The sequence below is a fragment of the Amblyraja radiata genome, chromosome 2 (assembly GCF_010909765.2).
Source record: "Amblyraja radiata isolate CabotCenter1 chromosome 2, sAmbRad1.1.pri, whole genome shotgun sequence".
Taxonomy (NCBI): Eukaryota; Metazoa; Chordata; class Chondrichthyes; order Rajiformes; family Rajidae; genus Amblyraja; species Amblyraja radiata.
In genome coordinates this window covers 48599246-48625182 of record NC_045957.1, presented here as the reverse complement: position 1 = coordinate 48625182, position 25937 = coordinate 48599246, and the positions used below count along the sequence as shown (strand labels likewise).

The 25937-nt window shown below is 43.0% G+C and overlaps 1 protein-coding gene across 5 annotated transcripts in view; it reads right to left on the bottom strand.

Moving 5' to 3' along the window:
- The window catches only part of hdac9 (histone deacetylase 9), a 503463-nt gene that overhangs the window by 179157 nt on the left and 298369 nt on the right, over window positions 1–25937 (bottom strand). For all 5 annotated transcript variants that reach the window (XM_033045928.1, XM_033045918.1, XM_033045937.1 and 2 more), the window contains 2 exons: window positions 9552–9793; window positions 8086–8236 (listed from right to left, as the gene is read on the bottom strand). In XM_033045928.1, coding sequence (XP_032901819.1) covers window positions 8086–8236; window positions 9552–9793 — 393 coding nt within the window. The remainder of the gene's footprint in view (window positions 1–8085; window positions 8237–9551; window positions 9794–25937) is intronic.

Genomic DNA, 25937 nt, shown 5'->3' with positions numbered 1-25937 from the left:
AACAAAATTATAGTAATACATTCAATTAAAATCATATTAAACAACTGTTAGTTGATTAAAAACAGAAATATGCAATGAAAATAAGCCAAATTCTTAACCATACTTTCAAAGAAGGTCAGCAAACAAATGAATAGGAAGAACCCAGAACTCAATGATGAGTCCAGGTTTGAAATATACCACTTCTGATCCTGAGTGTATGGTAGAATTCTATGCTGCAATGTACAGGTGCAGAGTTCTGGAACACTTTGGATTGAGACACTTTCACCCTGTGATTGTGTGGGTTTTCTCTGGGTGCACCAGTTTCCTCCCACATTCCAAAGTCGTGCAGGTTTGTAAGTTAATTGGCTTCTGTAAATTGCCTCATGTGTAGGATGCAAAACTGGGATAACATACAGTCAAACTAGTGTACATGTGATCATTAGTTGGCACAGACTCACTGGGCTGATTGGCTTGTTTCTACACTATCTCTAAACTAAATGTGCTGCATGTATTGGATGTGATATCCAAATCACATTGGATGTGGCAGAAATATGATCAGGCAAGGAAAGTGAGGGGCGCTGACATTTACATTACATTTACATTACAGTATGGTCACCTTTCCCAGCCTGATCCTCATAGTACACTGGTTTCTAACTTCGGTTCAGCCCAAGCTGAGGAGCTGAGTTTCAAATGGGAAAACTCAAATCATCTTCAGTCCGCTTGTGTGGCCAGCTGTCCACTTAACATTTCTGATCCAGTTATCGGGTTATAAGCTTATTTCCAGAAATCTGACTAATTACAAAACTTATATGGCAAGAACCATTATGTACAGTAGTGGGGAGTGGGGGGGGGGGGGCACATAAAGAGGCTCACCTAATACATTCATCATTGAGTGTACCAATGGGTGCAGCTACATTGTTTTGGTGATAAATGGATAGTGGGATGACAGCCAAGAACTAGGATGTAAATCAGTTTGTCTGGTAGCTGCATAAACAACCTGGGCACTGCCATGAGGTGGTAGAGGAGTGAGGAGAACCAGACACAGGAATAATTCAAAAGTCGAGGGTTTAATTATCATGCGTACCGGCAACATTACAAAGACATTCTTACTTGCTGCAGCTTAATAGGCCCTTTATCACAATAGCACACACATAGAAAACATAGAAACATAGAAAATAGGTGCAGGAGGAGGCCATTTGGCCCTTCGAGCCAGCACTGCCATTCATTGTGATCATGGCTGATCATCTACGATCAGTAACCCATGCCTGCCTTCTCCCGATATCCCTTGATTCTGCTAGCCCCTAGAGCTCTATCTTACTCTCTTTTAAATGCATCCAGTGATTTGACCTCTACTGCCTTCTGTGGCAGAGAATTCCACAAATTCACAACTCTCATCTAAGTTTTCTCTCATCTATAAATATAATCAATAATATAATAAATTAACAATAGGTAACCATATAGTGCAAAACTGGTCCATAATGCAATAAACAATACAGCTTATAGAAGATAATAGCTGCTGAGATAGTGGTTAGCGCTGCGCAAGGTTCAAGAGCCTGAAGATTGCTGAGAATAATCTGTTTTTGAACCTGGTGGTCACAGTTTTCAGGCTCCTGCACCTTCATCCTGACGGCAACAGCAAAATGAGAGTGTGGCCAGGGTTAATGATATAGGCTGCTGTTTTGTGGTGGTGTCCCATATAGATCCCTTCAATGGTGGGGAGGTCACTACCTATGACAAACTGGGCAATGTCTACCTTTCATGCAGCTTCCTCTGTTCCTGGCTTTTCAAATTACAGAACCAGTCACTGATGTAGCCAGTCAGTATGCTCTCTGCCAAACACCTGAAGACGTTTGACAGAATATTCGGTGACACACGGCAGTAGAGACATTGATGAGCTTCTTTGCAATTGCATCAATGTGCTGGGCCAAGGAGAGATCTTCAGAGATGGGTATAGCAAGGACATTTATAGACACATAGAAAATAGGTGCAGGGGTAGGCCATTCGGCCTTTCGAGCCAGCACCGCCACCCAATGTGATCATGGCAGATAATCCACAATCAGGACCCCGTTCCTGCCTTCTCCCCATATCCCTTGATTTCGATAGCCCTAAGAGCTCTAACTCTCTTTTGAATGCATCCAGTGAATCGGCCTCCACTGCCTTCTGAGGCAGAAAATTCCACAAATTCACAACTCTCTGGGTGAAAACGTTTTTCCTCATCTCAGTTCTAAATGGCCTACCTCTTATTCTTAAACTGTGGCCCCTGGTTCTGGACTGCCCCAACATCGGAAACATGTTCCCTGCATCTTGAGTGTCCAATCCCTTAATAATTTTATATGTTTCTATAAGATTCCCTCTCATCCTTCTAAACTCCAGTGATATTTAGATGCTAACAGGCTTCATCACTGCCCCATCAGTGAAGATAGATTCAGTGATCCCTGGCTTTCCCTTCCTGAACTGAACAATCCGCTCCTTAAGGGTCTGTCCCACTCCGCGAGTTCAGAAAACTGTCTTAGACCTACAAGCTCGAGGGCACTCGCCTGAAAAACCTCGAGCTGGATCGACCGTCAGCGATGAAACCATGAGCTGGATCGTCCGACCGCACACACACCCTAACACATCGCAAAGGCAGGGGCCAGGGAAAGCGGGGGAGCGATGTCTGAAATTCACACCCGCTATGAACAGGAAGGTAAAAGACAGATGCACAGTGTACGGTAAGTCCTTTAGAGAGCGCGGAGGGGGGGAGGGGGAGAGAGAGTGGGAGAGAGAAAGGGAGAGAGAAGGGGAGAGAGGGGGAGAGAAGGGGAGAGAAGGTTGCGAGAAGGGGGTGGGAGAAGGAGTGGAGACACTTTTAAGAAGCCAGACAACTTATAATAAAGTTTAGCGGGCATTTAACCTACCGATCGGTTTTCCTTCGTCCTGAAAACTCCAATGAGCCAATTAAAATGCCCGGTCAGCGAAGAAGATTGCCTACGGCTGCCCTCGACTGCCTGTAACTAAATAGCGACCCCACTCCACTGCACTACGAGTTCAAAAGAACCATGCCGACCAATATTACTCGCGGAAAAATTTTCAACATGCTGAAACATTTTCCTCGACCAAACTGAGGCCGCGAGTATACGGGAACTTCCCTCGAGCATGACGGAGAGTTCCAGTGACCTCACAGGACCTCCTAGGACCACGTGTCGACCATGCTGCGAGTTTGAGTGAAGGGCAAACTCTTCTAAACTCGCAGATTAGGTCGCCGCAGTGGGACAGCCCCTTTAGTCTTGGAATCACAGCGGGAGGGTTTTTCATTTAAATATTTTAATGAGCTTGCTTGCTCCAAGTTTTTTAATTTAATTTAGACTTTGACCAGCTGTATTTTCTTGGATCTTGGGAAACCTCCCAGTTTAAGAAGGTGTGGAATGCATTGTGAAAGTGACAAGTTCTTTAACAGCACCATTTAAGAGCCAAGAGGATCAAGTATATTTCCCCAGTGTTTTTCCTCCTGATCGCAATCACAACACACATGATCAAATGGAACCCCTTTCACAATTACCACATGGAATCAAAATTTCAATGTGTTTTCCCAACAAGAATATCATTCTTTCCTCAATTACCCCTATCCAAGGCCAACTCTCAAATCTGCTCTAAAACTTACTGGAACATTGTATTTGGTGGATTCTTCATTGAATACTTTTTCCTGAATAAGTCTGAGGAAAGGTCCTGACCCAAAACGTCACCTTTCCATGTTCTCTAGGGTTGCTGCCTGACCCACTGAGTAACTCCAGCATTTTGTGACTTTCCTTGATAAACCAGCATCTGCCGTTCCTTGGTACACAAAAATGCTGGAGAAACTCAGCGGTTGCAGCAGCATCTATGGAGCGAAGGAGATAGGCAACGATTTCGGGCCGAACCCCTTCTTCAGCCATTGTTCCTCCTTTTCCCACTTGTTGGCTGTCGAACAAGTTCTCCAGCAGGACATCAATCATTATTTAAATAAGGAAACTCTCTGAGCTTTAGCAGGATTTCTTGTTGCCGAGGCCTTGGAGATTTACAGCCAATTCTCTTTGATCGACGTGCTGGAATTGTGAGGGTTTGGGGTTGGAACATCGGACTTGTTAGGTGCAGGAAGAGAAAGAAATTGACAGCAGGAATCCCAACTCTGCCTGCTTCTCATTATAAAATGAACATTTGACAGTTATAAGAAACAGTTGATGGTCAGAGCAAATGTAAATAATGTGCTGATATTTTCATTATGTTAATTCCTTATTTTGACACATATGTGTATTTTTAAGCAGTGGTTGCTGGTGGCAACTCCAGTTCATGGCAAGACAACAACATTTCTAGTTCTACCCCAGTTGTCCTTGAAACATGTTCCTTTCCTCTGTCTCCTTGCTTGGGTAGTGTTTCCCAGCTGTTAACAGCATTCCAGTGTGCGAGCCAAATTGTTTTTTTTCACACGCGAATGAGGGATAGATGTTGGCAGGATATGTGGTTTGTTGGAGAAATCATAGCCAAGTCCATTGCTGCTCTTACCTGACCCACATTCGTTTACATTATGGAATGAATCAACATAATTATGGACAGAATGAGAACTGACATACCCTTTAAAGGAACCGTGAAAAGCTGAGGACCAGGAAGGGCATTATGGTGTTTCCAAAAGGACAACTGAAGCTAACTGTGGGGCCCCCAACACCATTCCAGATGAAATCAGCTGGCATAACAGTGTGGTGAGCCGAATGCCATTATCCATACACCATGCAATTGTTGTGATCCTTGAAACCAACTATCATTCAGATAACTAGGCAATTAAAGGGTTGTTCACATGAATCAGTTTGGAAATAAACCGCAGCACATTTACTGTCAAGCGGTATAAGTAGAGTATGTCCAATTGTTCTTGACAACATAACTAGGGAAAGTTACGGTGCCCTTTATATATGGGATTAAACACATCAGGAATCATCATGCTGGGTGGAGCTACTAATTGGTAAAATGTTGTTACACTCCAGGAAAAAAAACTTCACATGTCTTTGATTTTATTACCATCACACGGCATATAAATCCATTCACTATTTGTGCTTTCCCCACAAATGGGGTTCCTGGAACATTCTGAAAATGCCAAATCTGTTACTAATTTAACAACAATGCCTTAACCAAACAGAAACATCCTTTAAATGAATCAGAAGCTAATTGCTGTTAGGAATAAGTGAAACAAACACCAAATTAAACTGCGTTGAAGAAATAGGTGGGTATTCTATTGGGATCTATGCAGTGACCCCTTTCAATAAAATGAAAACTTTAAAGAATTGCATTGTCCCCTAAAGGCAAGCTTCACTCTGGTTTAATCGTTTATTCCCTCTCCTTTTTTGTGTTACGTAGATGAGTACTTTTAAAGTTCAGCAGCAAAAACCACAGCAGTTGCGATAAAAGATTTTACTGTTGTCACAGTTATTTACAAATGCATTTGCTGATGTCAGACACTGACCTTTTTCCACTGAGTACTAGCTGAAAATATGTTCCAGGATTGGGCATTTGGAACCATTTTATAGTTAAATTGTTTCCTGGCAGCATCTGTTTACATAACAGAATCACCATGTGACGTCTAACAATGGACTGCAGTTTACTCCATGTTGTGCAACTATTGATATTTGCCCATTCTCTACAGTCTATGGCATTTGGTGCTCTTGTTGTGTCCTCCTCTACAATAGTGAGACCAAATGTAGACTGTGCTACCACTTCTCTGAATACTTGCACTGTCCGCCAGGGCCAGATGGAGTTCTCAGTTGCAAGCCACTTCAATTCCCCTTCCTATTCCCACTCTGATCATCTGTCCTCATCCTTCTCATTTGCCAGGTTGCGGCCACATGCAAACTGGAAGAACATCACCTCAAATTCTGCTTGGAAAGACAGCAACCCAATGGCATGAACATTGAATCATAGTATTTCGGGTTAACCCCACTCAGCCAGCATTTTTTTTCTCTTTCTGATGTACGCACACCGTTGTCTACATAACCACTGCAAATCTTTTTGTTGTCTTTCCGCTGACTGGTTGGCACGCATCAAAGGTTTTTCATTGTACCTCGATATGTAAATTGTACACTAACTTTCTTCATTTTCTCTTCCATAATGAAAGGTAAATATACACTTTTCATCTTTTTACAATGGCCTAAAATTTAGTTTAGTTTAGTTTAGTTTGGAGGTACAGCGCCGAAACAGGCCCTTCGGCCCACCGAGTCCGCACCGACCAGCGATCCTCACACATTAACATTATCTACACACACGAAGGATAATTTACATTTATACCAAGCCAATTAACCTACAAACCTGTACGTCTTTGGAGTGTGGGAGGAAACCAAAGATCTTGGAGAAAACACATGCAGGTCACAGGGAGAACATACAAACTCCGTAGAGACAAGCACCCATAGTCAGGATCGAACCTGGGACATGGGGCTCTGGCGTTGTAAGGCAGCAACTCTACCGCTGCGCCACGGAGCTTCCCCTATTTTGTTTCTTCATTATTTTTATAACTCTGTCTTTTCGTAACTTCACAGTCACTGCACAACATCCATGCATTAAAATGGCAATGACAGGACATCGCTCATGCTCGTCATAACAAATGACACATTAATGCATCATCCACGAGTTCCAAACCAAAACGGTAATAGTCTCAGTGGAAACTTCACAATTTCCTTGCAGTATCTAGATTTTTATGACAGCTGATAAAACATGAAGGCCACATGTTGATACCAATATCTTAGCACTCTGCTCTTAGTTTTAGGTGAAAGAGAAAAACAATAATAGCTATGGAAGTCTATTCTCCACATGAGGTACAAGATTGAGTGTCAACTAACTTAAAAGGTAAAAATTACTGCTGCTATTAATATGCTCAAGATATTTTCTTTGTCTGTCCCATAGTGGAGGGCAATGACGAGTCAAATCATTATTAAGATGATAATATTACCGTAAATTAATTTAGCATGGAGGTATTCAAATAGTTGTATTTCCTGCTTGTGAAATAACTTAGCAATGGTGGAATGGCCTAACGTAAAACATGTAGTGAAGGAATGTCCTTGCAGTTTTCCTGATCAACTGGTGAAACAGATGGAAGACCAGTGAAAACTCTGAGTAAACAGTCAAAAATCACCCAGTTGCCCCCAAAATTCTACCAGCAACAGTAATGCTTATGTCCTAAAAGCTGTTTTATACATAGGACTAGTGTGAATGTGTGATCGATGGCCAGCCTTGACTCGGTGGGCCGAAAGTTCAATTTCTATGATATGTTTTTATAATAGTTTAAAAAAATGCTTAAATAAAAACAATATCGACAATTTGGTATTCTGAATTATGGATCTGAATAGGTGTGTAGAGAGTAGGGATATGGTACTGAGATAGAGAATTTACCATGATCACATTGAATCACAAAGGCTCAAAGGTTCAAATAATGACTTGCTCTCCTCTTTATCCCTAGATATCTATTTTTCTCATTGCAACAGCCATAATCAATGACATAGAAACTTAGAAACATAGAAACATAGAAAGGTGCAGGAGTAGGCCATTCGGTCCTTCGAGCCTGCACCGCCATTCAATATGATCATGGCTGATCAATCAACTCAATATCCTGTACCTGCCTTCTCTCTTTAGCCCTTTAGCCACAAGGGCCACATCTAACTCCCTCTTAAATAAAGCCAATGAACTGGCCTCAACTGCCTTCTGTGGCAGAGAATTCCCGAGATTCACCACTCTCTGTGTAAAAAATGTTTTCCTCATCTCGGTCCTAAAAGATTTCCCCCTTATCCTTAAACTGTGACCCCTTGTTCTGGACTTCCCCAACATCGGGAACAATCTTCCTGCAGTTACATTGTGTAACTTTGTTGATGCCAAAACATGGCCACACTTGTGTACTACCAAGGTGATGTCTGCTACATGATTTTACCAGGTTGTATGCAAAACAAAGCATTTTACTGACCTATGTACGTGATAATAAAATACCATTGAATCGTTGTTACCACTGCTGGCTCCATTAACAGCTGTTACCAATATTTGTCTCCAAAATACTTAAATTGATTTTCTATACAAAGAAAGCACAGTAAATGCAAGAGAGTTTTAAATGACTGGAGTACATACTTTCTCTGCCCCTTTCTTTATTTCGAAGGAACAGAAGATGCTGCTCACGGAGCTGTCGCCCGAGCTCTTGCTGTTGCCGCTGTTTCTCCAACTTGCGTTCCTGTTCCAGAAGCTCCTGTTGGTGTTGTATGGCGAGCAAATCCTGCTGTTGCTTTCAAATGCAGAAAACAGCTTTTAGGACACAAGCATTACAGAGCAACCTATGACTTCACAAGTGCCCCCAAAGCACTAGCCAAAGGAGTGTTGAGTCTCATCCATGGCAGCTCAGTCTGAGTTGCTGGGTGGCCTGTCATCGATGGTCACCAGCCCTGGTGGGGCAAGTTTCCTTTCATCAGCTTTAGTTTGGCTTCAAGCTGAAGCACAACAAGATGATTCATCTTGGGTGAAGATGGTATAGGTGAGCTGCACCATCAGATTTTCTCTGCTGGTTTCATGCTGTGGATCATAATCATATTGGCAGCTGATGTGAACAGACCAGTGGCCCAATTTCTTTGTTTTCAAGATTAGGAACAATGTGGATGAAATTAGCATCTGAAGAAGGAACCCGGCCCAAAACTTCACCTATTCCTTTTCTCCAGAGATGCTGCCTGACCCCGCTCTGTTACGCTAGCATTTTGTGTCTATTTTGTTAGACGTACCAGGAGATGTCCAATATAACGGGTCATTGGTTTAGACTGACAAGCAAATATTACTTCAATTGTTGTTTTCAGTAAGTGGCGTGAATATTTTGTCAGATGCAAGTTTTAAAACAAGTTCAACAATTTGTTAAAGTGTCAGAACTCAATTATGTAACAATATAAATCACCTACCTTTCAACCCCCCCCCCCCCCCCCCCCCCCCACCCCCCACCATTCATCCTCAACGATGGAAATAATCCAGTTGATGAATTGCATGGGGAGTCCAACATCAGACAACAATGAGGAAATCCCCAGCAATCAGTTGTGAGGAAGGTTGGGATTGCTGTGTTTGTGCATACTCACATGGGAGACTCAAATTCTGCACTGTCATGGAAGTTTCATGCAGTTCTGCAGTTTATGTGGAAACATCAGGCCAATTATGGAAAATCACTCAAATAATATTTGAAAAAGCTTAGCATTTTTTGCAATGCTCTCATCTTGCAGTTTTAACAAGGATGCAAATAAAAACATTTGATTACAGGAAATGTCATATTTAAAATATGTATTAAGTGCATTGGAACAACATTGAGCAATTATGTTGATTTTTAATTCGAGTTTCTTCTATAATTAATAGTTGGACAGAACCACACATTTAATTTTTGTGCAAATCTTATGAGATGTGATTTTCCAACAACAAGGTATTCCTCAACCATTCAGATGAGCTCAAATATTTCCAAGGGTCTTCATTAGCCACCCCCACCCCCAACCCCCCCCCACCCCACCCCCCCCCCCCCCCACACTCCTTTATGAGTGCTTTGGCTGGGTTTGATGAACTCTGAGCTGATGTACCTTGAGGTGGTCCTCGAGCTGGACTTGGTGTTGCCGGGTGAGGCTTTCATGCTGCTTCTGGAACTCAGCGAAGAGGAGCTGTTTCTGAATCTGGTGTTGCTGCTGCAGCAGGAGTAGTTCTTGCTGCAGCTGGCTCTCCCTGGCAGCCGGATCCACAACTGGCATCGCGATCCGCAGATCGGTCCGTAGGTCTATGGGGGCCGTTGCTTGTAACACCAGTGGCAGAGGTGAGCTCACATCAACTATTCAGAGAAAAGGAACACATTCAATATAAAGTGCCAGTTTTTCTCGAGATGTTTACATTTATGTTTATCAATCACATTTTTTTTCCTAATCCACTGACCCTCACATCGTGAAAATGAAGGTGGACAATGTTGGTGCCGTTGCAAACTTGGATATCATTGTCAGAATGCAGAGGTTGAACACGTTAAACGATATGTGCTAGGTTCTAACTGTGAGGAAGTGTAAAACGATGGATAAAAAACCCTCAAAAACAAAGGAAAGGAAGACATTTGCAAAATAGAGCACCTTTCACAATTGCAGGACATCCCACAGCTCAAAGCTGGAGAAACTCAAATGAATTGTAAACAACATTATTACAGCAGCTAAATGACAGACAGAATTATCCTACAAAGAGCAATATGACCACTGTTTTAATGACAACACCCAAAAGATTAAAATTGAACACAACTCTGAAGGAAATGTTAATTAAACTTAATGGAAGCTCCAAATGGGTGAAATTGGTTGCCGATTTACAATGTACAAGTCAAAATCTACCCCTGGAATCTGTCCCCTGGATATCAAGTTTACCCAAGGCAGGACTCCATCCACATGATGCTCCATCTGCTGGCTCAACTAAGAACTGCCACCCAAACCCACAACTTTAAATGACTTATCCTGTGGTAATCATGCAGTATCCAGTAACTTACTCCCAACAATGATAATACGTTTAAAAGAAATCATAGCTGAAGTTGCAAATATTGAACAAAATACTTCTAACAATAAAGTAATATGTTTTCTTAATAACTATTAGTCTAACGACAGATGGCACAATGGGCTAAGTGATTCCTGGTGGCGGCGCGACTCGTTGCAGCGGCTCCTACAGCCTGTCTGTCTTTTTTTTTTTTTTTGTCTAGTTAAATGTAGTGTTTGGTGTTTTTTAAATACTGGTTTTTAAATGTGTATATGTGGGGGGCGGGGGGGGGGAGGGGGAAACCGTTTAAAATCTCTTCCCTGTCCGGGAGACCCGACCTTTTCCCTGTCGGGTCTCCGTTGTCGTTGGGGCCTAGCACCGTGGAGCGGCCTCCAACCTGAACGACCCGGGGGCTCGGGAGACTGCGGAACTGCGGACTATTCACCATCGTGGGGCTGGCCGGCCTCGGAACGTGGGGAGCGGTGGTGACTCGCTGCTGCGACTCGACTCCTGGGGCTCGGAGGCTCCAGCAACGCAGCCGCAGGTCCGGTGAACTGGGACATCGGGAGCTCGCGGGTCCGGGGGGAGAGAGAGACCGCTTCCCGGAGCTCCCGCAACGCGACTTCTCCAGCCCATGTCGCGGGGTTGGAACGACCCAGAGCGGGATCATACATCACCCGGCACGGCTTCGTGGCCGTGGGACATTACAGCGCCCGCCGGGGGCTCCAACTTCGAGACTTCTAGACCGGGAGCGGGGCCGTAAATCGCCCGGCACGGCCTAAAATAGCCGTGGGACTTATCATCGCCCGCCTGGGGCTTGGACATCGGGAGAGACATGGAGAGCAGGGGAGAGAAAAGACTTTTGCCTTCCATCACAGTGGGTTCACTGTGATGGATGTTTGTGTGAACTTAATTGTGTGTATGTCTGTAGGACATTGTTTTTGTTTGTATGGCTGTGGAAACAAAATTTCGTTTGAGTCTCACTGGGGCTCAAATGACAAATAAATTTGTATTGTATTGTGTTCGGCTGGCGACCGGAAGGTGGCCGGTTCGAATCCCGCTTGGAGTGCATACTGTCGTTGTGTCCTTGGGCAAGACACTTCACCCACCTTTGCCTGTGTGTGAATGTGTGTGAATGTGTGTGAGTGATTGGTGGTGGTCGGAGGGGCCGTAGGCGCAGAATGGCAGCCACGCTTCCGTCAGTCTGCCCCAGGGCAGCTGTGGCTACAGAAGTAGCTTACCACCACCGAGTGTGACTGAGGAGTGAATGAATAATGCGATGTAAAGCGCCTTGAGTATTAGAGAGACGCTATATAAATCCCATCCATTATTATTATTATTAATAGGTAGAGATTTTCCGGCAGAGATTTTCAAGAACGCGCACCACCAGTTCTTGAACAATTTAGTTTAGTTTAGTTTTGTTTATCATTTTCACATGCACTGATGGACAGTGAAAAGCTATTGTTTGCAAGCTATCCATCAAGGAAAAGATTATACCTGTTTTGTTTCTGATCCTTGGATTCAATGTCAGCACAATGAAGGCAGAATCAGAGCATAGTAATGTAGCAACAAAGCTTAGTACCCAATTATTGATTCACCACTAACACAGCAGATGCACAAAGTAAAACAAACTCCAGTACTCATTCACTGGTGGCAGATAATTAAATCATGTTGTTGTTAACACAGTTTCGGAAAAAATCAACAGATTGAAAGGCTATTATGTACCAAGGGATGCTGGTAAATCCAGAGGATTAATACTTAGAAAAACGTATGGATTAATTTTGAGATTAGGTTATATTGATTCCTAATCTTTATTAACATGCTTTATGTAGAAAGTAAGTATGAAGTGGTTTCCTGTCCATCAGATAGATTGTTAGAAGTGGTGTTGGAGCTGTGGGATATGGAGGGTCTCTGAGGTGAGAAACATTACATTTTCTTTTTAGGATTTGAAGAGAGTACTGAAGCTCTCCCTTTATCAGATTGGAAGTGCGTGGGATGTTGATGTCCATGAGCCACCCCCTGCCCCACTACAATGTCCCACTGCTGTGCATGAGAGCCAAGATATCACAAAACGGGTTTACAGTACAAACACACACACATGACAAATGTCTTTCCTTTGGTCATTCCTCCACTGTGGAGCACAAAGAAGTAGGTAGGTCACGTGGCCATTCCAGAGGATTGTAGTGGGGTATTGGTATGGTTCCCAATAGTCTTGACTTGTAAAGAAATTGCAATGGGAAGATGACTGTAGGAGGTGGGAGGGAGATGTCCTACTCTCCTTAGACTTTTCCCAAACCGGCTTCCTGATCTACAAGGATGGAGTTCGGGATGGAAAGAGCAAATGGCTGGGATTTGGCTGTCAGTCGAAAGCACCGCCAGTTCCAGACTAACTAAAAATAAAAATATTAAAATCTACCTTGACTTTGTGTGACCTTCCTGGCAAGACAGAAGTCCTGCCCATCACAATGCAAGTGAACTGGAACATGCTTCTTATCAAATGAGATGTCACAGGATGATATTTGATTTGATACTAGTGCAGCAGTGGTGGTGTAGGGGTGTGTGTTGATGACAAGGAAAGAGGAATAGAGAATAATGAATGCCAGGGATGGGGGAGGAGAGAGGAGAGACAGCAATACTGGAAAGAGAGAGAGAGCAAGAGGAAGAGACAGAGGGAAGTAAAGGTGAGAGGAAGCACTGTGGCTGTCTCACTGTTAAACTGAGTGCATTTTTGGGATGTATGATGAAGTACAACATAAATATCATCCTATTATTTATTGAGCTATACAGAGGAGCCAGGTGCTGTACAATTGGTTATGTTCAAAGCAATCCCACATGACAAAGAAAAGTACAAGATAATTTATATCGTGTTTCATCAGTAAATGGGTACCCAAGTAGCACTTTGTCATTGGGTCAGGGAAGTATCAGCATGAATCAATTTACTGCGGAGCATTGAGTTATTTTAGACAAGCTACCACCTCGGGCCGAGATAACTGGGTTAAGCTACAAAGAAGAAAAGCTACCTCAAATTCGAAAAAGAAAGTATTAGATAAATACTTCATGTTTAAAGAGGAGGAAGCAACTGTTTGCCAATTTGTTCAGTTATGTCCTGCACAAGTAATTCAATAATATATTGAGCTTTGCATCATCACAATGTGACAAACAAGGAACAAATGTTTACTGTAAACAATTGAATTTCAAGACCTGCTTAAACTCTCTCACAGTTTTAAAGCAAATTGCTTTTAAATGCTGAACATCAGATTTGTTTTATTCAGATACCTACGGAGGGCCTTTGAGAAATGCTCAGCAAGCACTTCTTGATTACCGACTATCCCAAGAGACCACAGACCACACATAATAGATAAATGAGGGCCAATCACCAACCCATTGCGTGCTCAACCTCTCTGGCAGCTTTTTATGCCTCATTCTGCCCACAATGGGGCAGTTGTCCTCTTTTAATTTGGGATCAATTTGTGGCTGCCACAGAATACACTCGGGCATGCGTTTGACTACTGATATGTCCAGATACAATATCCAGCTGGAAATCCGAGTGACAAAAATAAATAAATTACACCATGATGCTTCGTGTAGGACACAATTACATGATGTCAACTCTGTGGAACAATGTTATTTTGTTTTTCTTCATGTGCATCAAGGTGCTATTAACTTGAATGAGGGCAGCAAGATGTTATCAGGTACTGCCCACCACAATAACCCAGTGTAAATCCATGCACACATTTAGTCAATTGACGAAGGATGCAAATGTTTCCCTCCAGCCTCTTAAGTGATCTGGACATGAAAGAAAATGCAAATCTTTTGAAAGTTTTTTCTGAAGTAATATGACTAAAACTATCTGAAGGGGATTTTTTGGCAGCCAAGAGCTTTCAATCTGCTCTGTCAAAAGCACAGCATACATAATAAAAATACTTATTTTATCAATACACACAGCTTTTCCCACTGAGAGTAGGGAAGATTCAAACAAGAGGACATGACTTGAGAATTAAGGGACAGAAGTTTAGGGGTAACATGAGGGGGAACTTCTTTACTCAGAGAGTGGTAGCTGTGTGGAATGAGCTTCCAGTGGAGGTGGTGGAGGCAGGTTCGATTTTAACATTTAAAAATAAATTGGATAGGTATATGGATGGGAAAGGAATGGAGGGTTATGGTCTGAGTGCAGGTAGATGGGACTAGGGGAGAATACGTGTTCGGCACAGACTAGAAGGGCCAAGATGGCCTGTTTCCATGCTGTAATTGTTATATGGTTATATGGTTATATGGTGGTCAGGATTATTTGCTCTCCACCTCATGAATAAAATTCATTATGAATCAACAGTCAGACATACCATAATGTCAAAACTCACAGAATACACTCTGCCGTATATAAACTATGAGATAATCTTAGTTGTTACATCTCAATTGCAGATATCAATAGGGTAAAAGACGATAGAGGAAGAGAACAACAAGAACAACAAGATATCCACAAGATATCCACAAACAGTAGGCATCTGGTCATAAATCCAATTTATTAGACTGTAATCTATATTCCAGCTATCGGGACTAAATATAACAGTTTAAAGGGGGAAGAAAATCAATATTGCCGGCTAGTGCAGGGAAAGCACATGAATATTTTATCGCAGCAAGAGATGGCAATCAGCAAACTGAGCTCTGAGTGGGCAGACTATGGCCCAGAGGCTGAGTCACAATTACTCACTGTAGCATTGAAAAATTGCTTGTCCCTTGCATGTCACCAATGCCACCCACTCAAAGCACACTTGGGGCACATAACATTAAAAGTAATTTGAGTAATAAGACTGAACAACTCAGGATGGACTGTTGCCAAAATCAACAGAAGAAATTGTGAATTTGAAATCCTTTATGACACCAGTTCACATGCCTTAGCTTTATTTCTCTTCAATTTGAAAAAATAACTGTTAAAATTAAAAATCTGTACAATATGTAATAAATGTAAATTATTAAGTTCTCTATTTTAACTTTGTAAGTCAAATGCCAAAAATATTTTTTCTACTTTCTCACCAGTCCACTTTATCTCGAAGTTTGCAGCTGAGAGAACAGGTTATTCCCTGTAAAACAAAAGACAAAGTGCTGGAGTAATTCAATGGGTCAGGCACTCCCATGTCTGAAGAAGGATCCCGACCTGAAAAGTCACCAATCCATGTTCTCCAGAAATGCTGCCTGACACCCTGAGTAACTCCAATACTGTGTGTCTTCTTCTGTAAACCAATGTCTGAAGTACCTTGCATCAACAGGTTATTCCCTGTTTTTGCCTTGCTAAAATGGAACAGCAAACTGCTCTCCCTCCAATTTTGGCTCATCTTTGGAATGTGAAAGCTCGATTTTTGCCCAGTACTTCCCTACTTCATGTGGTCTTCTGATGATCAGAAAGACAGAAAGACAGATATGTATAACCACAGCACATCTCAGAGTACCTCACTCCAATAAACCTAATCACATGCATAAATTCAGAAACACATCAGGCGACTTAGACATAGCAAGCTCCACAGATAACCTTAATACCGAGCAAATAACTTGTTTCTTATGATGATGATTGAAAAATAGATATTAGCTAGAACACAAAGCATCATCCCCCTGTTCTTCAGAAAGGGGCCATCGTTTATTTTGTATCCATCCAAACAGGTACATAGAGTCTGAATTTCCAACCCTGTTAATAGATGATGAGGAAGCATTCCCTATGGACTGTGTGAGTTTGTAAGCCTCAGTATTCTGCCTAACTCTCTGCAGTGAAACAAATCTACAATATTCTGACATAATCTACCGAGGCCTGAAAGGACAAGTGCCACTTCCTCATTTACTTTTTAATATATTGCCTTTGTAGATTGTTACATCACCATAAAAATTGTGGCCTCACAGCTCTAGCGACCCAGGTTCAATCCCCACCTCCGCTCATCCACGTGTAGTTTGCACACTCTCCCCATGACTGCACGAGTTTCTTCTCACATCCCAAAGTGGTGTGGGTTGCTTGGATAATTAGCCACTGAAAACTGCCCCTAGTGTGTGAGTCAGTGGCAGAATCTGGATAAAGGTGATGAGAGTGTGGAGAGAATGCAATGGGATTAGTGTGCAAATGGGTGCCTGATGCTTGGAGCAGAGTTGGTGTGCAAAATAACCTGTTTTCATGCTGTATCTCCCTATGACTCTGTGACCTCAATGTTAATTCCAGTCTTCATGCCTGTGGAAAAATATTTTAAAAGGATGGAACAAAACTTGCACATCCCATTTGCCCATGCTCTGTAATTGGTCATCTGATTTGAAGACACTTGGTGCTGGCATCAGTAATCCAGATAAGATGATTGAGGCAGAAACTGCTAGCAGTCTTTGTGGATCAGGAGTGCTCTCCAGGCATCAGAAATAACCCCTTCATCTTCTCAAATTGCTGTTGCTAGTTTCAATGCTAGGCTTCTTTACCCCCCTTCCCTAATGTACCAATCACTGCTGATCACAGATCTTCCCTTTCCTAATTACAGTCCTTATTCCTTCCTGCCTCTGTTCATCTGTCAACCACCCTCTCCTCACCACTTATGAATGAATGCCTCCATTTCTACCACCTCAACCTTCACCACGTGCTCTGGGGTCAAGGAAAGAGCTTTCACGTTACGGCACTGTTTCCACCAATCTTTCCACCACCACCCATAAGAAGCAGATGTATGCAGATGCCGAGAAGTGTGTTCAACTCAGGCTGAACAACTTCTAATCTTGTGTGGTGGACTCGACACGAAGAACCACGTGCTCTAAGCAAAAACTTCGAATGGTTTACAAGAATGATTCCAGGAATTAGTGGGTTAGCATATGATAAGTGTTTAACAGCACTGGGCTTCTACTCATTGGAGTTTAGAAGGTTGAGGGGGAACCTCATTAAAACTTACAGAATAATGAAAGGCAAAGATAGAATGGGTGTGGAAAGGATGTTTCCACTGGTGGGAGAGTCTAGGACCAGAGGTCAAAGCCTCAGAATTAAAGAACGTTCTTTTAGAAAGGTGAGTTGGAACTTCTTTAGTCAGAGGGTAGTTAATCTGTGTAACTCATTGCCACAGAGGGCTGTGGAGGCCAAGTCAGTGGATATGTTTAAGGCAGAAATAGACAAATTTGTGATTAGAACAGGTGTCAAGGGTTATGGGGAGAAGGCAGGAAATGGGATTAGGTGGCATGATTGAATGGCGGAGTAGACTCGATGTGCCGAACAGCCTAATTCTACTCCTATAACTTGTGAAAAACATCGTCTTCTCCCAATTGTCAACTTCACACTCATGCCAGATCCTAATTGTTGAGGGATGTTGAATTATCCACCAGCAGGCCCAAGCCACTGTTATGTGAGCCCATACATCACAAATGTTGATAAATGCAAAGTGTTAATGAGGCCGTCTTTGCACTCTGCCATGTCCACTTACGCTTCACCTCTTCTTGGTAAAGTTGCTTCAGTGAACTGATGGTAGATGCCTGACTCAATTTTCAAACCAAATGGGGCTGTGCTTGGAAGGAGCAAAACTCCTGCTGCAGTGTGCTGCTGGAACAATTGGGGCTGCATTTCATGTTTAATTTATTGTTCGGTATCTGACAGCCGTTAGCAAGGCCAACATTTACTGCCCATCCAAATTGCCCCTCAACATGCCTGTGAGCATTTAAGAGTCAACTTGACTGGAGTGTCTGGAGCCCGGCTTTCCTGCAGGACATTAGTGGATCAAATGGGAACTTTACAAAAATTCAGTAGCTTTCTGTTAATCATTTGCCAATAACGGGATTTTTCAAAATTCTGATTTATAAACTGAATTTTAAATTCCACAGCTGCTGTGTTGAGATTTGAACTCGGATTTCAAGTTTATTAATACAGTAATTCAACCACTGCACCACTACTGTGATGGCTTAGCAAAACCTTTTCAGGAGATGATATTTTACCATTGAGTAATTAACTAGTCAAAATCAATCTTTTTCATTTTATAGTTCCCACTACCCTTCCCACCACCATGTTCTTCGGCTGTCAGGAACACACAGGCATTGCACGTGCCTGTCAAAGCCAGGTTAAAATCGCAAGAAAATACATGACATTTTAAAAATATAAGTGGAAGGAACAAGATATAACTATACAGTCTCTTAAATCTGTTCTGAATTTTTAGATTGAACTCCCACCAGCCACTAGTTGATGGAGTCCTACAATTAACCCATCCATAGGATCATACACCTTTATTATAGAACTATATAACCATGACAGCACAGCAAAAGGCCATTCAATCCATTAACTCAATGACTGCATTTTAGACATTAATGGATTCCCTTTCAATCCCTGTCTTTTGCCAAAGGCCCTGCAGTTTATTTTCACTCATGTGGCGATCGATTCTCTCTAAATAGCCTCATTGGTTCTGCTCCCACCACCTTGATAACAAAAATACTGAACAATCAGAATGATTGCATCCTGAATCAAATTCCACGCCCAACAAGCCAGAACTCTCTTCACTCCAATCTGCTGGGCTTTGGCTTTTATTTCCATTGGAATGGGTCTGGATTTAAATTGGTGGGATAAAAAAACTAAACATTTGCAGCAGAAAACCCCCTTTCCCACTGGTTGTGAAATGAATATGGTACAAAAATCAACTTCAAATTTTCTTTGGGATCATTTGCTCTGAGGAGAGACTAGCACACGTTTTTCTGCATGCTACCACAGCAGTTAGTATTGCTGGTACACAAAAAAGCTGGAGAAACTCAGCGGGTGCAGCAGCATCTATGGAGCGAAGGAAATAGGCAACGTTTTGGGCCGAAACGTTGACCATTTCCTTCGCTCCATAGATGCTGCTGCACCCGCTGAGTTTCTCCAGCTTTTTTGTGTACCTTCGATTTTCCAGCATCTGCAGTTCCTTCTTAAACAGTTAGTATTGCTGCCTCAGTGCTCCTGGATTGATTTTGACCTTGGGTGATTTATGTTGTAGAGTTGGCACTTTCTATTCTAGACCATGTGCATTTCCCTTTGGTGCTCTGGTTTTCTTCCATATCTCATAGATAAAATGGCAGGTTAATTGGTTGCTGTAAATTACTTCCAGCATAGGTTAAAGGCAGAAAGATTCCATGGGTGTGCATGAGTGATAATAAGTTGCAAAGGTACAGGGAAATAAGGAGGGTAGAATGGGATTGCTGGCTTGAACCTTCTAGGTGAAACTGCTTCCTCTGCTGCATTACAACGATAAAGCAAGAAAGAAAAGATTTCCCAAGGAGCTTCGCCCCCCCCTCGCCTAAAGTCTGGAGAAATAAGGTGAAATTATTAAATATGCAAATACATCATTTATAAAAAAAGCACTATACACATATCTGTTATATCATCTTGTTTCTCTTGAATAGGGTGGATAATAACCAAGATCTTAGATTACTGCGGATGAGTACTAGTTTATTTTGTAGAAGTGTATCCAATAATCACCAATTAGTGATGTTGAAGATTTCCTAAAATGTCCTTAAACCAATGTAAAAGTCATGGTTTGGGAAAAAAAAGTAACAATTGTTCTACTGTGATACTAGCTGTAGACAGATAGACAGACAGACAAGGACAGGGAAGCGATGGCATTTCAGTCTCAGTCACAGAGGCCGATGTCAGGAAATCCTTCAGAGGGGTGAACCCCCGAAAAGCACCTGGTCCTGATGGTATACCCGGTCGTGTTCTAAAAACCTGTGCGGACCAACTGGCGGGAGTTTTTACGGACATTTTCAACCTCTCACTTCTGAGGTCTGAGGTCCCCACCTGCTTTAAAAGGGCATCAATTATACCGGTGCCCAAGAAGAGTAAGGTGACATGCCTCAATGACTATCGACCAGTGGCACTAACGCCGGTGGTGATGAAGTGCTTTGAGAGGTTGATCATGGAGCAAATCAACTCCTACATCGACAAAAACCTGGACCCACTGCAGTTCGCGTACCGCCACAACAGATCAACGGTGGATGCGATCTCGCTGGCCCTCCACTCCGCACTGGACCACTTGGACAACAAAAACTCATATGTCAGGCTGTTATTCATTGATTACAGCTCGGCATTTAACACAATCATCCCCTCCAAACTGGTTACCAAACTCGCAGAACTGGGTCTCTGCGCATCCCTCTGCAACTGGATCCTTGACTTCCTCGTCCACAGACCACAGTCTGTTCGTATTGGTGGAAATGTGTCAGCCTCAATAACAATCAGCACGGGAGCACCTCAAGGCTGCGTGCTCAGCCCCCTGCTGTACTCACTCTATACCCATGACTGCGTAGCGAACCACAGTGCGAACTCCATCATCAAGTTCGCTGACGACACCACTATTGTGGGGCGTATCACTGATGGGGATGAGTCAGAGTACAGAAGAGAGATCGAGCAACTGTCCATATGGTGCCAGCGCAATAACCTGGCCCTCAACACCAGCAAAACCAAGGAACTGATTGTGGACTTTGGAAGGAGTAGGAGGGGGACCCACAGCCCCATTTATATCAACGGGTCGATGGTTGAAAGGGTCAAGAGCTTCAAATTCCTGGGCGTGCACATCTCTGAAGATCTTTCCTGGTCCGAGAACACTAATGCAATCATCAAAAAAGCACATCAGCGCCTCTACTTCCTGAGAAGATTACGGAGAGTCGGATTGTCAAGGAAGACTCTCTCTAACTTCTACAGGTGCACAGTCGAGAGCATGCTGACCGGTTGCATCGTGGCTTGGTTCGGCAATTTGAGCGCCCTGGAAAGGAAAAGACTACAAAAAGTAGTAAACACTGCCCAGTCCATCATCGGCTCTGACCTTCCTTCCATCGAGGGGATTTATCGCAGTCGCTGCCTCAAAAAGGCTGGCAGTATCATCAAAGACCCACACCATCCTGGCCACACACTCATCTCCCTGCTACCTTCAGGTAGAAGGTACAGGAGCCTGAAGACTGCAACAACCAGGTTCAGGAATAGTTACTTCCCCTCAGCCATCAGGCTATTAAACCTGGCTCGGACAAAACTCTGATTATTACCAACCACTTTCTGTTATTTGCACTATCAGTTTATTTATTCATGTGTGTATATATTTATATCATGGTATATGGACACATTTATCTGTTTTGTAGTAAATGCCTACTATTTTCTGTGTGCTTAAGCAAAGCAAGAATTTCATTGTCCTATACAGGGACACATGACAATAAACTCACTTGAACTTGAACTTGAACTTGAACTGAGGTATTTAAATGTACTTCCACAAATAATATAATGGACTTTGTTTAATCTCTGACTTCCTTCTCTTAATGATCCTCAGATCTCCACACACAGGGGTCTTTCAATGTTCTCCAACACGCGAACTACCACACGATTACAGCTCTCTGCTGTCACTTGGCAGCTGGGTCACCTCTATACACAAAGGACATCATCCATATCCACAAATTTCCCAAGGAGCTTCGCCCCTCTCGCCTAAAGTCTGGAGAAATAAGGTGAAGTTCCCCACCTGAAACGTCACCCATCAAATTCGCTCCACAGATGCTGCCTGATCTATTGTGTTCCTCCAGCACTTATTGATTGCTATAATTTACATAGTTCAATGTAAATATGGAGAGTAACCTTGTTCCCACTCGAACCAGCGAGATTCACAACTTATTCTAATTTTTCTTTCATTCTCATGGACCAGGAAAATAAATATTAAGTTAATGGGATAGAAACTAACCCAATAGTGTAATATCGTACCATTTCAAGGAGAAAAAAAATTCCACTTATATCACTTGCTCTTCCTGAATGCTTGGCATTGGTTGAGGAGTAAACATAATCAAGACACTGAGAAAATTATTCTGCACTTTTTCCAATTGTACCATGGGGATCCAATTAAATCATAATACAGCTGGAAAGGAAAATCTAAAACATCAAGTTCAGAGGAAGTTAGGGGGAGGAGAGGGGCTCAAGAGTGAAACGAACAAAGACCATTTTTCAATTAGGACCCGTTGGTCTAAAAATTGAAAAGCAGCATTAAACAGGTGTTGCAGAGTCAATCAGTTATAGCTCAGGGAGGGAGAGTCTCAGGTGGAGGGGCTCTGGTTTTGAATGTACAAGAGATTGCAGGTGCTGGAATCTTGCATAAAACAAAGTGCTGGAGTAACTCATCGGCTCAGGCAGCATCTGTGGAGGGTATGGATATGTGACATTTCAGGTTCGGACTCTCTTCAGACCCTTTCAGTTCCAAAACTGTCTATCCATTTTCTCCACATATGTTGTCTGACCTGCTGAGTATCTCCAACACTTTGTGTTTTACTTTGCTTTTGGATGTAGTGGTAGAAATCAGGCCCTCAAAGGGATGAGATTTATGATGTGCTGCTCGGGTCCTGTATAGATTATATAACAGTTTTAGAAAGGTTAGGAGATTATGCAATGAATCTGTTGTGCAGCATGTGTGGAAGATTTGTTTGTGGAGGTTATTAAGCAGCAGATTAATTGGGTTCAAGCAAAGGCTTACCAGCAGTGAAGGTATTCTGTGTGAATGGAGGTGGACAGCAGATCCTTGGGACAATGGTTATGGTCTGCATGTCTGAGTGGGAGTTGCATTAGGGGCTGGAAGTTGGTCAAGGTTGCCGCACGACCTGGTGGGGGAGGGTTGGTTGGGATGAACCCAAGGAAAGACTGTATGATAGGTAAGTGTTTTATTTATGTGTGTTTTATTTATTTGGATTTGGTTCCCAACAATGGACCACAACTAATGCTCTTTCAACCAATGATGTCAGCCTCATAAGCAATGTAAAGGCGTATGTTCGTGAGGGTGGTATGTATTTCCATAGGTCGGGCATACACAGAGCAGAATCATGAAAATGCTACCCGAGTATAGCTTGCATGCCACTGCACATTCCCAGGCCCTTTTTTGCATCAAGCACAGAGTACTTAAATGATATAGAAAGAATATCATAAACTTTATGGATGGTGTGGCAAACCCAAGACTTCCCTTTGCAGTTTATTATTGAAAAGGAACCATGTGGTGTGCAAAATATGCGACCCAACTCTTGGCGTTTGAGTGTTGTACACCTGCAAGAGTCGGGATGAAAAGAAAAACTCAGCTAATGAAATCCTACGAGCCTATCTATGGAGCGAAGGAAATAGGCAACGTTTTGAGTTGAGATCCTTCTTCAGACTGATGTGAGGGTGCGGGGGGGGGGTAAGAAAAAAGGAAAAGGCGGACAGTGGGCTGAGGGAGAGCTGGGAAGGGGAGGAGAAAGCAGGGACTAACTGAAATTGGAGGTCAATGTTCATACCGCTGGGGTGTAAACTGCCCAAGCAAAATGTGAGGTGCTGCTCCTCTAATTTACGGCGGTCCTCACTCTGGCCATGGAGGAGGCCCAGGACAGAAAGGTCGGTTTCGGAATGGGAGGGGGAGTTGAATTGCTAAGCCACTGGGAGATCAGGTTGGTTATTGCGAACCGAGCGGAGGTGTTTGGTGAAGCGATCGCCAAGCCAACGCCTGGTCTCTCCGATGTAGAGCAGCTGACACCTTGAGCAGCAGATGCAATAGATGAGGTAGGAGGAGGTGCATGTGAACCTCTGCCACACCTGGAAAGACTGCTTGGGTCCTTGAATGGAGTCAAGGGGGGATGTAAAGCAACAAGTTTAGCATTTCCTGCAGTTGCAAGGGAAAGTGCCAGGAGAGGGGGTGGTTTGGGTGGGAAGGGACGATTGACCAGGGCGTTACGGAGGGAGCGGTCTCTGTGGAAAGCCGACAGGGGAGGAGATGGGAAGATGTGGCCAGTGGTGGGATCCCATTGGTAGACAAAGCTGGAGAAAATCAGCGGGTGAGACAGCATCTATGGAGCGAAGGAAAAGGCGACGGTTTGGGTCGAGACCCTTCTTCAGACTGATGTCGGCGGGTGTGGCGTGAAAAAGAAAGGAAGAGGCGGAGACAGTAGGCTGTGGGAGAGCTGGGAATGGGAGGGGAAGGAGGGAGAAAGCAAGGACTACCTGAAATTGGAGAAGCCAATGTTCATACCGCTGGGGTGTAAACTACCCAAGCGAAATATGAGGTGCTGTTACTCGAATTTGCGGTGAGCCTCACTCTGGCCATGGAGGAGACCCAGGACAGAAAGGTCAGATTCGGAATGGGAGGGGGAGGTGAAGTGCTGAGCCACCGGGAGATCAGGTTGGTTATTGCGATCTGAGTGGAGGTGTTATGCGAAGCGATCGCCAAGCCTGTGCTTGGTCTCACCGAGGTTGATCATACACTGAATAATCCAACCACATTTTTGTTTGGAAGTGGAAAGAAATAATAGAAAATTCATTCATTGCAACATGTAAAAATAGTTGAGATACTGTATTATAATTTTGCTGCATGTCATTGTGGTATATATCATGTCTTGATTGGTGAATATGTTTAGTTTGTGACTTTATTTGAAGCAGAAATAATATGTGAATGCTTCATTGAGCATAATTCCGACTGGTAACTACGCACTTTGTCCAAGCACATTATCGCACGCGTCATGCAAGCCGTCTTAACTGACCACCTAAACTGTCATTTGGCTACTTAAAAAGCTGCCTAGGTTGACCGGCTGGAAACAGAGAAAAAAAGTCAAGTGAATGCCCTGGATATGTGTGGTTTGGGCCCATGCCAGTGCCCGTAGACACACTTTTAGTCTGGTGAAAGTGAATGGAGTTGAAGAAAGGCCACAGAGTGCTGGATAAACTCAACAGGTCAGGCAGCACCTCGGGAGAACATGGATAGAGACCCTTCTGCTTGCAGTTACTCCAGCACTTTGTGTCCTTTTGTGTATTAACCAGCTTCTGCAGTTCTTCGTTTGGAGTTGAAGAAGTTGTTCAACGTGACAAGAAGTTTAGCCATGAACAAGCAGCCTTCACAGGCATGAGGCTAATTGGAATTGAGGAAAAATAATCTCTACTGTTTAGTATCCTAGATAATGAATGAAGATTGCATTTGTTTCTATATTTATGTCGAACTCAAGTCCATCAACATAAGTGGTGGCAAGGGGTGTAAGTAAATGATTTGAGTCGCAAACCTGCATCAGGGTTGCTGCCAATCGTGTGGAGTTTGCATGTTAAGTGTCAGTGTCTTTCAGGTGCTCAGGTGTCTTCCCATATCCCAAAGACCGTAATTATTAGCATTGATTGGCCACTGAAAACTGTCCCTAGGGTGCACGATAGTCCTTTGACCTAGTGAGCCTATGTTGAACTCCAAGAGCCCAATTAAATCAATCCCACACTAACCCTTTTTCTTTACATTGTCCCCACAATAAATGCAGGCCTTATCAGCAATGCCCACACTCTGCAAATTAATCAAGAGAAACATGCTAATATTCTTGGGAATGTGGGAATTGAAAATAACTTTTCTTTATAATTACCAGAAAATCTGTTGTTTATTATTTTGACTTGTTTGAATTAACATTGTAGAAAACAACATACATCGTGTAATGCTTTCAACAGCAATTAAAGGATAATACCAGATATTATCCAAGGATAAACTTAGGCTTTATAAAACCTGATTATC